A 15,182-nucleotide genomic window follows, 5' to 3' on the forward strand; every position below is an offset into this window, starting at 1 on the left:
TATTGGACAGTTTCACCACCTTTGAAATGCAGCACATCATCAACAAGACCACAGACACTGTCCTCGAGAGACCACCCAGACCACCCGGCCACATCATAGGGTATTTTATTGCAGTCGCCAAAAGAATGAATGCATGTCAAGCCTCTCTGGTAGGATCACAATTCTAGAATGGAATTTGGAGTATGGCGTCAGTCCGTCGTTTAGCACGACCATCCCTCCCAGCTGGCGTATACCAGCGCACATAGCTGTGGACGCAGATTATGAGCGTTTAGCAGGGACATGCTGGCCATTGGGAAAAGCGTGACAACTCCCGAACGGCCGGTTCATTCCCGGCCAGTCCATGCCAGCCATTAGGGAAAAAATAGAAATAAAATATCGCCTTCGTTCCATTTTGGGGGCTGGGTGGCCAACAAAGTAAATCGTCACTGTCGGGCAGAAACCTCGTATCTCCAAGTTTCAAATGTATACATTTTTTTCGCAAAGCAAAGCCCTGCTTCATCATACAAGGCCGTCGCACAAAAGTAGTGAAAACAGCAGATCTACAAGCACACAATTGTAGATCGGCTGTTTTCACTAGTTTAAATCAATTTTAAAATGATAAATACAAAACAAACGGTTTTGGACACACACGGTTTCCACCTGACAACGACAAAATATAACTCATGTAATTGGCCCAATGGCTTGTCACTTGTCATGGCAAAATGGCAAATCTTTGAGTAGCAGCAGCGCTATAGATAGAGATCTCTCTCTATAGCGCGCAATGAGGGCCTCTCCAACTCTTTTTCCCGGGCTGAATCAGGGGCCCAGCATGTCCCTGCAGCGCACATAGCTATGGACGCAGATTATGAGCGGTGTGAGGTATTTCTCGGTCATGTGACCACGCTGGCGCTGCACAGTTGTTGAGAGGCATCACAGACCGGCTGGTGGTGGGAAAGTGATTAATGTACATTTACTCAAGTACTATAGGACGGTACTTTTACTTTAGTCGTGTGTTTCTGTTTTTCAGTACTTTATCATGCTGCTCCTCCACTACATCTGAGAGGCGAATGTTGTATTTTTGACTTGGTTTGACAGCTTTCGTTTCCGCAGATTATTATTTTGAAAACCTATTTTATACTTCGGATATTTGAAAACAGACGATCTACAAGCTCGAGCTTGTATATCTGCTATTTTCTAAAAAAGATGTTTGTACTCTTACTTTAGTAAGTATATACCGTTTATAGAGGGTATGCGCATGCATAAAGTGAATTGCAAATCGAGTGGCAAAGAGAGTGGCAAAGTGAGTTTAACGTTGTTTAATGCATCAGATCAGATAGGACCTTTCTGTTTGGATGTACAGTATGGGCTGTCAAGGCCAGGAAGTAGTTTTTTGCCACTCAGTAGGCGTTCCCACATAACTTGATGATGGTATGATGATGATTTCACATGCATACTTGATGCCAATACCTTTGTACTTTTACTCCTTTAATATTGTAGCGCTACTTTTACTCAAGTAAAAAATAAAAAAAATCAGAGTAATTGCAAAACTTCAGACAGGGAGGAGCAGGGGGGAGGGGGGTCAGACGGGGGGGGGGGGGGGGAGTGGAGGGGAGGTGAAGATGGGAGAGGAAAGCAGCTGTGGGAGGCGATAGAGGGTCATCGGGGAGGTTCATTTAGGAGAATTTGCGGTGGGAGTAGTAGATTACGCTATCACCAGCCTAACACAACAACACGTACAGCAGACGTGATAGTGCGTGGGTTAAGTAGAGTTCACATAAGCCACAGGGCCCTAACTGTTTGGGGCTCCTTTACATTAACCACTTAAAATTGTCTCTGTCCAGCAGAAACCTCGTATCTCCCCAAGTTTCAGATTTGCACGTTCTTTCGTAAATGAAAGCCCTGGTTCGTCATATAAGACTGTTGCACAATACTAGTGAGAATAGCCGATCTACAAGCACAACGCCTCACGACGCAAGGCGTTGTGTGCTTGTAGATCTGCTATTTTCACAAGTTTATATCATTTTTTAAACGATAAATACAAAACGAACGGTTTTGGGCATACAAGGTTTCCACCCGACAACGACCTAACGCACTTAGTACACTTAGTCAAATGGACTTGCTTGCATGCAACTGTACTTGGCACACTCTTTTTTTTTTCTCTACACCAAATCTATAAGCTCACAATGCGCTACGTTGCAACATGTCGTGAGCTTGTAGATCTGCTTTTTCAAACATTTCCAAAGATTTTGGTGCTAAGTATTGATTGATGCCAATACCTTTGGTACTTTTACTCAAATACATTTAGAATTCCAGACTTTTACTTGCAACAGAGTATTTCTATACAGCAGTATCGATACTTTTACTTGAGTAAAACATTTTAGTGCTTTTTCCACCACTGCATATGTTTAGCTGCAAGTCTTAAGTTTCATGTTCAACCCGAGATTCAAACCTGGGGTCTGTCTGGCTGCATTCTACCACTCTTCCAAGATGGAATCACCACTCTAATATTAAAGGAGCTATAGTCAACTTTTTCATTGTAGGGCCGACACTTTGTTTACATCCTAGTCTATAGACTAGAATGTAAACAAAGTGTCGGTCTGACAATGTCCAAAATTATTATTTTATCATTATTTTACGCTTTTTGTGGTAATTTTTTAACCGATTTAATGCCAGGGGCCACAAGGTGCCGCTAGAGTGCCAGATATTTCTGCATAGGCCTTCGCTCTAACTTCCGTCTACACAGGCAGCAGTGGCTTGGGATTTCACTGCAAACACTGTCATGAAGGAAGACCGGAGGAAGTTAGCTAACAGTTAGCTATTAGCTTCTTTATTTTTTAGAAGCCCGATCTGAAGCTATTTTAGCCGCAAAAAAACTTTGTCGCTGCCCTGGGAACACAGTTCAGAGAAAAAGGTCTCTAAAGATGTGAGTTTGTATTGGAGTCGGTGGCGCGGGGCGGCGACGTTGCCCGATTACGGGCCGATGTAAACAGAATCGCGGCCCAGGGCATGGATGGAAAATTAGACCGGGGCTTCGTTGAGGCCTCCGATTAATTAATTCATTTTATTAAATATCCTGGACTAGATCGGGATAGGCACCCCGGAATACGTCGCGCCGACAGTATAGATTGAGTTTTTTTGGGGGGGCTCTAAACTTTATTCTAAACCATTTTCAATGGAATAAATCGTCGGACCATCTAGAATCACTTGTTGGAAAGCGTAGGACAAGCCAGGACCACCCACATCTCTACAAGCAGCTCAGGGTAAGTAAAATAGCAAAAGAAAACATTGTATTGGATTGAAAAAATCCCGAACTTGTTCGGGATAGGCACAAAAAGAAACACATATATGAAGCTTATTTTTTTCTAAAATATTTTCGAAACATTATTTTTATTTTAGCATCCGTATTTCAAGAAAAAGTTGACTATAGCTCCTTTAAAGCTGATTGGATGAAACTGGTGTCCCACCACACAATGTATTTTCTTTTTGCTATATACAGAAAATACTGTATGCTAATAGCTGAAGAGATGGGGATAACCCTGTTACTTACATTATAACAGTGATTACTAGAGCAGGGGTTTCAACGTTTTCAGGCCAAGGACCCCTTAGTTGAGAGAGAGATGAAGTAGGGACCCCCACAACCTTATCATAGATTCCATATAGTTTCATTGTTTGACAGCACAATCATCAGTGTATTTTGGATTCATGTCAATTTGTTTTTTCAGATATTTAACCACTTGAATGGTTAATACTTAATAAACTTTACCTTTCACTCTGTACTTAGTCTGCTCTTTTTCCCCCTCTACACCAAACCTCCGAAAATAGCTGATCTACAAGCTGATACAAGCTGATACAAGCTCGTAGATCTGCTATCTTTGGCTAAAGTTCTCAGAATATACGCCCAGGGTTCAAGTGGTTAATATAAAAAAGGGAAAAAAATCACACATCCCACAAGATTTGGAGAACCACCTGTGGTAACTCTGAGGACCCCCAGGGGTCCTGGACCCCCTGTTGAAGACCCCTGTACTAGAGCTTCAACCTCTATATATATATATATATATATATATATATAACATTATGTATAATATATATAATGTTTTAGGGGTTCTGAGAGTGATATGCAGTCTAACCGGGGACTGACTTGCTTTCAGGCTAATAGAGCCCATGTTTGTGGTTTGCAGCCTAACCATTCGGGTCACCCCAGAGCTGTAACCTTTTTTTTTTTTATACTATTTTTATTTGAGTTTTGGGCATACCAAGGAATAATTTCACAGTTATAAACAACAGAATATAAAAAAGGCAGCGATATGGTACAATGAGTAATATAAGTAGTAATATTAAATAATAATATAAGTACAAATATAACATGAAAGAAAAACAGAAACAAACAAACAGTGACAAACAACATAGCAAACGACAAAACAAAAAACAGAACAGTAAATAAGACACTCTTACTCTCAGTCCTCCAACACGGATCGTGCCCTTTCTGTTATTCCCTCTGTTTCTTTAATCGATAGTGGTCTTAGGCGTGTTATACACGCCACGGATGTATTTCACTTATAAAATGAAACAAAGGGATATGGAATAATAAAATTAAAAAAAATGGAAATACTCTAGTCCTTTTTGTCTTTCTCATTCTTCTCCATCCTTTCCACATAGATTTTGATTATTATTATTTTCAATGATTATTATGTTGGGGGGGTCAGCTTACTTTTATTAAAGTGGCTGATGAAAGGTTGCCAATTCTTATAGAATTTGTCTTCACTCCCTCTCAATTCGAACTTTATTTTTTCTAATTGCAGATAATGCATAACATCTTTCATAAGAGCAGTATGTGTCGGTACATACACTTGTTTCCAATTTAACAGTATCAGCCTGCGAGCCAATATAGTCACAAACGACACCATGTTATATTGTGCACTAGTCAGTTTAACATTGGGCCCTTTAACCCCCAAAATAGCCGTTAGTGGATCCGGGTCAAAAGGCTTCTCAAGTATGTCTGATAGTGATTTGAATATATTTTGCCAATATGGTGTTAATTTTGTACAGTGCCAGAACATATGAGCCAACGTTGCTGGAGCTTGACCACATCTGTCGCAGGCTGGGTTTACGTTTGGATCAGAGCTGTAACCTTTTAACACAATCCTTTTTGTTTTAACCAAAGAACTATCCCTTACAGCCCCTGTAATGCTTGTCAGTGAAAACAGAGTGTCCGGTTTTCTGTCATGAAGAATACTCTCTCTGTGGCTTGTAGCTTCTATGTTCTCAAAGCAACATGTTTGCAAAGCGGTGTTGAGGGGGGGCTGTCTGGAACCATTTCCTTGTTTTTTCCCCGCGTACCAAACCCCCTATCAACACCCAGACCAGAAGAAACAACATGGGAAGTACACATGCACGCGAGTGCTGTGCACACACACACACACAAATGCACGTACAGTATTCACGCACGTTTCCCCGCACACACGGACACACACACGCACGCACGCACACACACACACACACACACACACACACACACACACACACACACACACACACACACACACACACACACACACACAGACCTCGAGGGCTCTCAATTATGCTATGTGCTGAAAGCCTGAGATCGTCCATGTCTGCCTCTGTGTGTGTGTGCGTGCGTGTGTGCGTGCGTGCGTGTGCGTGTCCGTGTGTGTTTGTGTGTGTTGTGTGCACGTGTGTAGCCAAAGCACTTCTGCATGTGTGCACCAGGCTTGACCAGACCCAACGACCCCCCAGCCCTTCTAACTCCGGCCCAGGCCAGCGGTGGCCCAGCAGAGCCATCCATCAAACTGGCATGACAAACAGGTCTGCCTGCCCTGGGGCACCTCTTCCTCTAATGTTGAGCCTCGTTGTAGTCAGGAACACTCACATCAATGTAGATTATAGCCATTTACTACAACAAATGGAATACAGTTAAACTTGGCGTTAAAGGGCTCCGCGTTCGGAGATGTTCCCTGAATTTTGTACACGCATGCTTGCTAAGCAAAATCATTGAACTTTAAGTAAAACCCCCATAGCCGGGATACAATAATACAATAGCAATACATTGACATATTAGCTTGAATCAGCAGACATACATTGCAAGTATTTGGAAGTGTAATTGGTGTAAGTTGGTGTAAATTGGTGTCTGTCTGTCTGTCTGTCTGTCTTTAACGCCTGACACTGAGGTTCCCCTGACACATTACTGTGACATCACAGGTGACGTCACAGTGATGTCAGATACTCTGAGCAGGGGTGTAGCTTAAGGGGGCCTGTGGAGGTGACCAAATGGCAGATAACATACTAACCGCAAACATAACTTAGACATTTGGACTTTGTAGTGCATTGCGAACCTGTTGTCCAAATGGGGGCTCATCTCGTTAAACGATATATCACCGAGACGGACACTGAGCCAGACGTAAAGAAGACATTTGAGTTTGGGCCGCAGGTCGGCTTCCCTGACAGGAATGAGCGAGTGATGGTAGCAACCCAGGAGCAGATGAACCTGGCCCAGCTACCAGTGGAGCAGAGGGACTACTGCGCCCACCATCTCCTCAAGCTCATGAAGTGTAAGAGGGACAACTGGCCCAACTTCCTGGCCTGCAAGCATGAGCGACACGACTGGGACTACTGCCAGCATCAGGACTATGTGATGCGTATGAAGGAGTATGAGAGGGAACGAAGGCTCCAGCTGAGGAAGAAGAGACTCGCGGCCCAGGCTGAGGCGGCGTGATTTTGCTGACAACTTACCCTTATTGTTCTTCACTCTGTATATACCTGTTGCTGTCCAAAATAAACAATGCTGTTGAGCAGGGATCTCCATATATGGGCATAAAAGGCTGACACATCACTGTGACATCACAGTGATGTCAGATACTCAGAGGAGGGATCTCCATTAGTGCTGACCCTAAAAAAAACAAATATTCGAAGGTTCGTTCGATGGCACAGGCTTCGAACTTGAAAAAGAAAATCGAATGATCGTCTGTTTTTCCTTTGGGGGGGCCGCAGCCCGCAGGCCTTAGCTTGCGCCTCACTTCACTGAAGTTCAACGTCAAGTCGTCAACTCCTCCTCACACACGTGTTAAATAAAATAAAATAATTATTTAACTGGTAAGCTAGTGGTCCAGAGCTCAAAAATGATTGAGAACCACTTTTTTTGCCCTTATTCTGTTCTCTTAAGCGTCCATATTAAACTATGTTAACTGATACAGTACATTGAAACTTATGTGAGTGATTGATCATATGGGCACCTTTCATAATAATGGTGACTCAACCAGGCGACAGGCTCCCCGATGCATCGCTTTTTGGCGTTCCCTAGAGTCTCACATGATGTGACTGACTATAGAATGTGGATGCACGTTCTCACTACCAACTAGTATTAGGTTGACATGACAGTAAAACATTTAAAACAAGGCAGGCACGCTGTCAGAAATGGAATGAAGTCCCGTGAGGCACACCAGAGGCGTCTTCCATCCTCCTCAACAACATACACATAGATACAGACACTTAGTCAGATGATAAAATCTGAGAGTGTACAAATTACGGGTCCATTTGGTTCCATTTCTACAGAGTTACAGACCAGCAAGGCTCCATTTGGTTCCTAACCATCAATCATTTAGCTGGGGACACCCCCAAGGACCCCGGGGGGCCCTGGATACAGAAGGAATTGTGAGCTCAAATCATTTTACGTCATAGATTGACAATCACTCACTAAATTCCATGACATAAGTCATACTGTAGTGGCCATGGGCAGTGCACTATGCAATATTACAGTACACAGTCAAGGTACTGTAGGTTTTACAAAACATGTGCTACTGTTTACTATGAACAGTATGTGTGTTTTCTAGGATGTGTAGTATTCCGTATGGCAGACAGTAAATTAAGAGGTAGCTCTGCCTACTACAGTAATATAATGTGACATGTTATACAGTCTTGTTTTAAACCATTGAGGATAACTGCCATGTCGCTGTGAAGAACATCCGGTTCTGGTCAAGACTTTGAGAGGTGAAAAGACCTGGATAATGTTCTGAACAGGGAGGGGGGGGGGGGTAGGAGACAGTAAAAATGACACAGAGAGAGAGAGAGAGACACAATGAGTGTGTGTGCGTGTGTAAGTGAGTGTGAGTGTGCGTGTGAGTGAGTTCGCGCGCGCGTGAGGGCGAGAGTGGGAACAATGCCAATGGGAAAACCAAATTTCCTGGACTGCGCAGAGGGAACAATTCCGTGTGACAAATTCCAAATCGCCTCAAGAGACCTTTGGAGTTCCTTCTGGATGTGAGAAAGACCTGACATTTGACTGCAGGGCTGCTGAGAAACATCACCATCTTCCTTTGATCCCAAATCCTCTTAAACCGCAGCATCCATATTCTGGGGGGGACATTAGCTAATAAAAACAGCAGATCTACAAGTTACGATGTGTTCTACGAGTTGCGATGCGTTGTGAAAGTGTAGACCGTCTATTTTTGGTAAGGGTTCAAGTACAGAGCTAACTCAGGTCCAGTTTACTAAGTCTAGAGGGTTTACAGTTAGTGGTTTACATTGCGAAAGTCCTGAGCGTTAACTCTGAGAGTGTAAAAATGCACAGCACACTTTCAGAGTTCAATTCACGCTCAGAATTGAATGTAATCACATGATCTCATCTGACTGCTGTCTCTTTGTACTTTAGATTTTCTGCCTGTAGCAGAAACATATTTTCTTTCACGTAAAACATTAACCTTAAAATTAACCTCATAAACCCCATAAGCCCATAAACATTAGAGCTCGGGTTTTGCAATACATGGCCCCTGCTGGTTATAAACAAGAGGAATTATGCCATCGTGTGTTGAAACAAACCAGACCTTCCTTTCATATTAGTCTCACGTAGCCAGACGATGAGACATCTCTGATCTCCGTCACGTCTGGTGACATTCAACTGGGGGCCTAAAACTGTGTGGAAACAATTTGAAGGTATCAGGATTAGTTTTCAAAGGAGTGGGCGTAGGTTTGTTAGCTTAGTGGTTCTTCTCACACCTTTTCATGTGAAGGAGCCCCACATTATTACATGTTTGGCAACAGACCCCATCCATTTTGTGCCAAGATACAAAGACATAATATTTCTGAAAATATTCAACATTTTTCACATTTTCCCCCAGATATTCTTAAACTGATTTTGATGCTGGGGACGCCCTGGAGTCCCCTCAAGGACCCTGGGGGGTCCCTGGACACTACTTTGAGAACCATTGTTTTAGCGGACAGTTTATCTTAGGGTTGCCGCGGTACTCGGTGTTACCGGTGTTTTCGGTACCGTTTCCGTTTACCGGTAACGGTACCTGACCACCGATAACACCGTGAAAAAAATGTTTGCATTATCATCCATATATTGTAAATTACTATGGTTGAGCTTGTTATCAATATTTAGTTGGATACAAACGTGTCTCCGCTGCTCTAAGTGCATCAAAGATGCAGCTGGTGGAAAAGAGGCAGCGCATAGCGTGCACTCCACAGAGTCCACCCAGTAGTGAATGCGCGGGGTCAGGTTTTTTTCATAACCCGCACCAGACACAGCCCGCACGAAACGTATCCCGACTGACTTCAAATTGGGGGCTACCGCCTAAAAGACATTCATTCAAAGACGTTCATTCTCTCTAAATCGTGGGGGCATCGTCGGGGTATGGCGCGTTTCAGGCTTTATGTCAATCATATTTATACAGCGCCTTGCACTTTAAACAGACAGTAAAAGACGGAAATCACCAGCTTGGAGAGATGGGAGCGACTCGAGGTGAGCGTGGTTGGTTGGTTCATTCAGTCAAAAAATCCATCTTACTTGCAAAAGTTGTTTCAAATCGTATCCGTTGGTTGACTGGCTGGTTATATAACTTAACCGACACAAAGTTTTTATAAACGGACTTGTGTGGGATGACAGACATTTAAGTGAAATCCTGATCAGTGACACGCGCAGAATTGTTTGTGCTTTCTTCTCTGCTGTGCTGCTCACGTTGTCAAATGTTGGCAAAATGCGGTTCGCGGCCCCAACAGGAGCGGAATTGGGACCGTCCTCGCACCAAGGAGCGTTCTCCTCCGCTCCTCTCTCTGGTGCATTTTAAACTCGCTCGCTCGTGCTCTTATTCAAAACGTTGTATTCTTATTCTTGTAGGCCTACTCATATTAATAATAAAAGTCAAATAAGAACAGGTGATTATTCTTATTCTATTGTTAGTCTACTAATAACTAGCCTACTGGAAGTTTCAAACTGGGTTTGTTAAAAATGACACCTAGTGGTCGAAAACGGTGTTACCGATATTACCGGTGTTGACATGGACTATATTTTCGGTGTTAAAAACCTCATACCGTGGCAACCCTAGTTTATCTGCAGTTCTAGCCCCTATAGTGACTTTAGATCACGTCACCACTCACCAGACGTATCAGTATTCAGTATGCAGAGAAACAACAGCTAGTGCAGCTGTCATAAAACAGACAGTAGCTCTGGGCAAGCTGCCAACAATCTCCCAAAATTAGTCGACCTACAAGCTCACAACGCAGCGTTACAGCGCCAGGCATGGGGGGTTATAGATCTGTTCTCTTTGCCCAGAGACACCACCGTATGAGGGAGTATAAATCAGAGCAGGGTTATGGAGGAGGGGGTGAGCATGCAGATTTTGAGGAGTGAGTAATGTAGGTGCCAAGATGTTTCAACAGATCTGGCCAGTGTTCCGGGAGGGGAGCGTGACGTCTCAGAAGGAGCTATAACCTCATTCCCAGGCTTTCTCATCTACAAAGGAGAGTGTCTGGAACAAAGGTCCTTGATTCCCGTATCTTATTAATGCTTGGGCCAGCAGAGCGCGCAAGCACTGCGATCGGTGCTGTCTGTATCCGGCTGACATTACGGAGGGTGCTGTCTGTACAGTATGTATGTGGCCGACAGTACAAAGCAGGGACGTGCTGGCCATTGGGAAAAGTGGGACAACTCCCGGTTCATTCCCGGCCGGTCCAGGCCGGCCATTTGCAAAAAATTAAAAATAAAATGTCGGCCTTCGTTCCATTCTCGTATCTCAAAGTTTCAAATTTGTAGATATTTTCGCAAAGCAAAGCCCTGCTTCATCATACAAGGCTGTCGCACAAAAGTAGTGAAAACAGCCGATCTACAAGCACACAACGCCTCGCGATGCGAGGTGTTGTGTGCTTGTAGATTGTCTGTTTTCACTAGTTTAAATCATTTTTAAAATGATAAATACAAAACAAACGGTTTTGGACATACAAGGTTTCCACCCGACAACGACGAAATATAACTCATAATTGGCCCACTGGCTTGTCACTTGTCATGATCTGAAATGGCAAATATTTGAGTAGCAGCAGCGCTATAGAGAGAGATCTCTCTCTATAGCACGCAATGAGGGCCTCTCCAACTCTTTATCCCGGGCTGAATCAGGGGCCCAGCACGCCCCTGGTACAAAGGCAGGGCCTTTAGCCAATGAGGGAGCAGCGGTCTCGGTGACGTCACCACCAACCAACAAGTGTCGTCACATACCCACATACACAACAGTACTTGCGCGTTCTGCTGGCTCACAAGTAGCGAGTTGGCACCTCGAGTGTGCAGTCTAGTTTTTAAATGCGTTTTTAAACTAATTAAGTAAAGGTAGTCGTCCAAATAAGTATCTGTGTTGGAGCAAGAAAGTCTCTACTGAAGTACTTGTACAGTAGTTACTTCACAGTTCACACAATCAAATGTATTCTTTAAATAATCGGAACGCAATTGAAATGTCTAAAATGTAAAATGATAAGGGCTTTCCCAATAGAAAAGAAATACAATTGTCTGTCAGTCCCTCCGTCAGTCAGTCCCTCCGTCTGTCCGCCACGTCACGTCACACTTTTGGCCCTACTCTTATCTCCGGCACCGTTGCTCCTATCCTGAGAGAATGAAACATCCAGAACTTGCATCCCACTATAAAAGCACAAAATCTCTCCCTGTCTGTCTGTGCATGCGTGAGTGTAGTTCACAAATCTCGAGAAGTTTAATAACAAATTGGTTCAAATAAAAGAAACAAGCGAAATGTAGGCAAATAATGATGGCTAGATATGGAGATTTGCATTACGATCCAAGGAATCCTGCAGGGAAAACGTGTTTTTTTGACTGTATGTCTTATGGTTCAAGAATTATAATTTGACTTGACTTGAGGTTCTCTCCATCTATTGTGCATCTGAAACAAGAATGTCGGGCTGCACAGTGGAGAGCAGATCAATACAGACAAGCAGATGAGTCTGCAACATCTCATTAAACTATCTTTAGAACAGTAACAGAGTTTGGGGTGCAGTAAGAGTGGGCCTGTGTGTGCGTGCGTGAGAGTGTGTTTGTGTGTCAATAAACGAGAAGATAAATATTATTTCTTGACCGCTGGATTTCTTAACAACATACACAGATCTGCTTGGCCATCTTTTATTGTCTGTTTGTCTGTCTGCGATCAGGAATTCCACTTTGTATATTATCTCAGATGGGTATGTTTTATTTTTATTTTAACTCGCAGGACACATTTCCCAAGGTGCAGCAGTTCACTCCGACGCCGGTGATTATAGTATTTTGTCACTGTCGGGCAGAAACCTTGTATCTCCAAGTATCTCCATGTTTTTTCGTGAAGCAAAGCTTCGGCTATTTTCACTAGTTAAATGGTAAATGGTGCATTTGTATAGCAACTTTATCCAAGGCGCTTTACATAGATTGTGCATTACTTTCACCCATTCACACATACGTTCATACACTGATGGCAGAGGAAACCATGCAAGGCACCAACCTGCTCATCGGGAGCAACTAGGGGAATCTTGCTCAAGGACTTGCTCAACTATACTCTGGGGAGGCGCAGGATAGAACCGGGAACCCTTCGGGAACCCCCCGTGTTCTAATGACGGTTTCTCTACCCCTGAGCCAATGCCGCAGTTTAAATCCTTTTTTAAACGATAAATACAAAACGAACGGTTTTGGACATACAAGGTTTCCATCCAACAACAAGGATTTTGCTCCAATTTATTTGTCATTTGCGAAGGTGATTGTTTTCTCTCTTTTCCTTGTTGGCCATGATAAAGCCCCGTTTCACCGTTTGACTCCGGGGCGTGTGTATTTATAGTCACTCCAGAGGTGTTTGATCTGCCCCAGAAGCCCCTTCAAACCCAGCTGGGGTCTCCGTGTTAGTGGTGCTTGTAAAACCTGTGTGATCAGCAGCTGCAGCGCTCATCCTAATGAACTGTGTGCGTGCGTGCGTGCGTGCGTGCGTGTGTAAAGTAACTGAGTACATTAACTTAAGTACTGTACTTGTCTTAAGTACAATTTTGAGGTGTTTGTGTACATTACTCGAGTATTTCCATTTATCAATACTTGTACTTCTATTCCGCTACATATCGGATTCACATAGCCTATTGTACTTTTACTCCACTATGTTTATTTGAAAACTTTAGTTACTAGTTACTTTGCAGATTTAAATTATAATATTATAAAACATACATGAACCACTTTAGCCCTATTTTATACCTCTACATGCTCGCACGTAGCATGCAGATCAGCTATTAACATTTTGTACTTTTACTTCTTTTGGTACTTTAGAGGTACGTTTTGATGCCAACTTTCATAATTTTACCCAAGTGCATTTTGAATTCTGGACTTTTACTTGTAAGGCTGCACCCACACCAAAGTACCTACAGTATGAGGGTGGATCCGCCAATGCATTTCAATGAGAATGGAGTGGTTTCATGCCAGTAGAGGATTTTCTGCAAAAAAACGCTCCATTCTCATTGAAATGCATTGGCGGAATGGGGAATCCACTCTCATAGGTACTTTGGTGTGGGTGCAGCCTACCAGGGTATTTCTATATTGCAGTATTGATACTTTTACTTACAGTAAGTAAACTATGTGAGTACTTTTTCCACCGCTGTGAATTGTGTGTGTGCGTGCGTGCGTGCGTGCGTGCGTGCGTGCGTGCGTGCGTGCGTGCGTGCGTGCGTGCGTGCGTGAGTGTGTTCGTGCGTGTGGGTGGGTGTGTTGGTGATTATGATATGGTGTCCGCCCTGCCCATTTAAGGGGGATGAAGGTTTTGACAGGCGTTGTGGGGGATGATGTAACTGCGTGGGTCTTGTAAGCCAGCGTGTTTTCAGGGCCAATAAAGAGCAAGGCTCTCCAGAGAAAACATCTGGATTCATCTGGACCGTATGGATACTGTGCCGTAGTAATGTGACGCCCCACATCCTCAACGCAATGAATGAAAGGATGTACAGAGGAGCAGAGGGATATCGTCACTGTCGGGCAGAAACCTTGTATCCCCAAGTTTCAAATTTTTATGTTTTTTATTTGTAAAGTCACTATTTTCAATCATTTTTAAAATGATAGATACAAAACAAACATTGGACATACATCCAAACATTGGACATAGGACAAGGTTTCCACCCGACAACAACGATATACAGGAGAGAGGGATGGAGAGAGAGAGATGAGCGGATGGATAGATAGATACCTTTATTATCCCAAGGGGGGAAATCAGTCACCCAGAGGTGGCACAGCAGTTAAGGTTACAAAGTTAAAAACCTTAACTGCAAAAGTTAAGGCAAAAAAATGATTTACTGTAGCATTATCTGCGGGACACTTCCGGTTAACAGCAGACATACAAGCTCTCGTCGCGTCGCAGATGCAGCGGTTGTGAGCTTGTAGATCACACTCGGCTGCGGCGCCGGAAGCTGCCGCACGCCACCTGCGCAATGCACAATGGGATGTTGGAAAGTTGTGGATACATAAAGTGTCAAGAACAGTCAGTCAAAGCTACAGTGTCACATCGTAACACAAATAGTAATACTAGTAGTACAGCAGTGCCAAACAAAAAAAAAGTGTCCATAACAGTCAATGCTAGTCAGTGCTACACAAGTATTTCACTGTTATGTCAAACACAAGTAATTATACTTAATACTACCAATTGGACACTTTATTTTGAAGAGCCCAAAAGAGCCCGGGAACCCCCGTGCGTGTGCATGTTGTGTAATCTGACGGTTTTAAAATGGACGTCAGTCTGTTTGCATTCGGTCGCGAAGCTAAAATCCTAACTGTGGCCTATCGTCACGGCCCAGTGTCGCCGTGAAAAAGAGCGGCTCCCTGCCTTCTTGGCGTTCTGAAAGTAGATTCCGAGATAAAGCTTTTTCTTTCCATCAGCATAGAACCGGAGTCTATGGAGAATAGACGCTCCATGATGCTGGCGGCCGAG

The 15,182-nt window shown here is 43.5% G+C and overlaps 2 protein-coding genes across 2 annotated transcripts in view; both read left to right on the top strand.

Moving 5' to 3' along the window:
• Positions 1 to 15,182, top strand: part of plpp1a (phospholipid phosphatase 1a) — a 247,506-nt gene that overhangs the window by 192,872 nt on the left and 39,452 nt on the right. The gene's annotated exons all lie outside the window — the stretch shown is intronic.
• Positions 6,341 to 6,726, top strand: LOC308300092 (NADH dehydrogenase [ubiquinone] 1 beta subcomplex subunit 7-like; the record flags this gene model as incomplete). The annotated part of the gene is made up of 1 exon (XM_080743863.1): positions 6,341 to 6,726. The coding sequence occupies one exon, from the start codon at positions 6,341 to 6,343 to the stop codon at positions 6,707 to 6,709; it is 369 nt and encodes a 122-aa protein (XP_080599989.1). The 3' UTR covers positions 6,710 to 6,726.

The sequence above is a fragment of the Nannobrachium achirus genome (assembly GCF_963921795.1).
Source record: "Nannobrachium achirus genome assembly, chromosome: 15".
Classification (NCBI taxonomy): Eukaryota; Metazoa; Chordata; class Actinopteri; order Myctophiformes; family Myctophidae; genus Nannobrachium; species Nannobrachium achirus.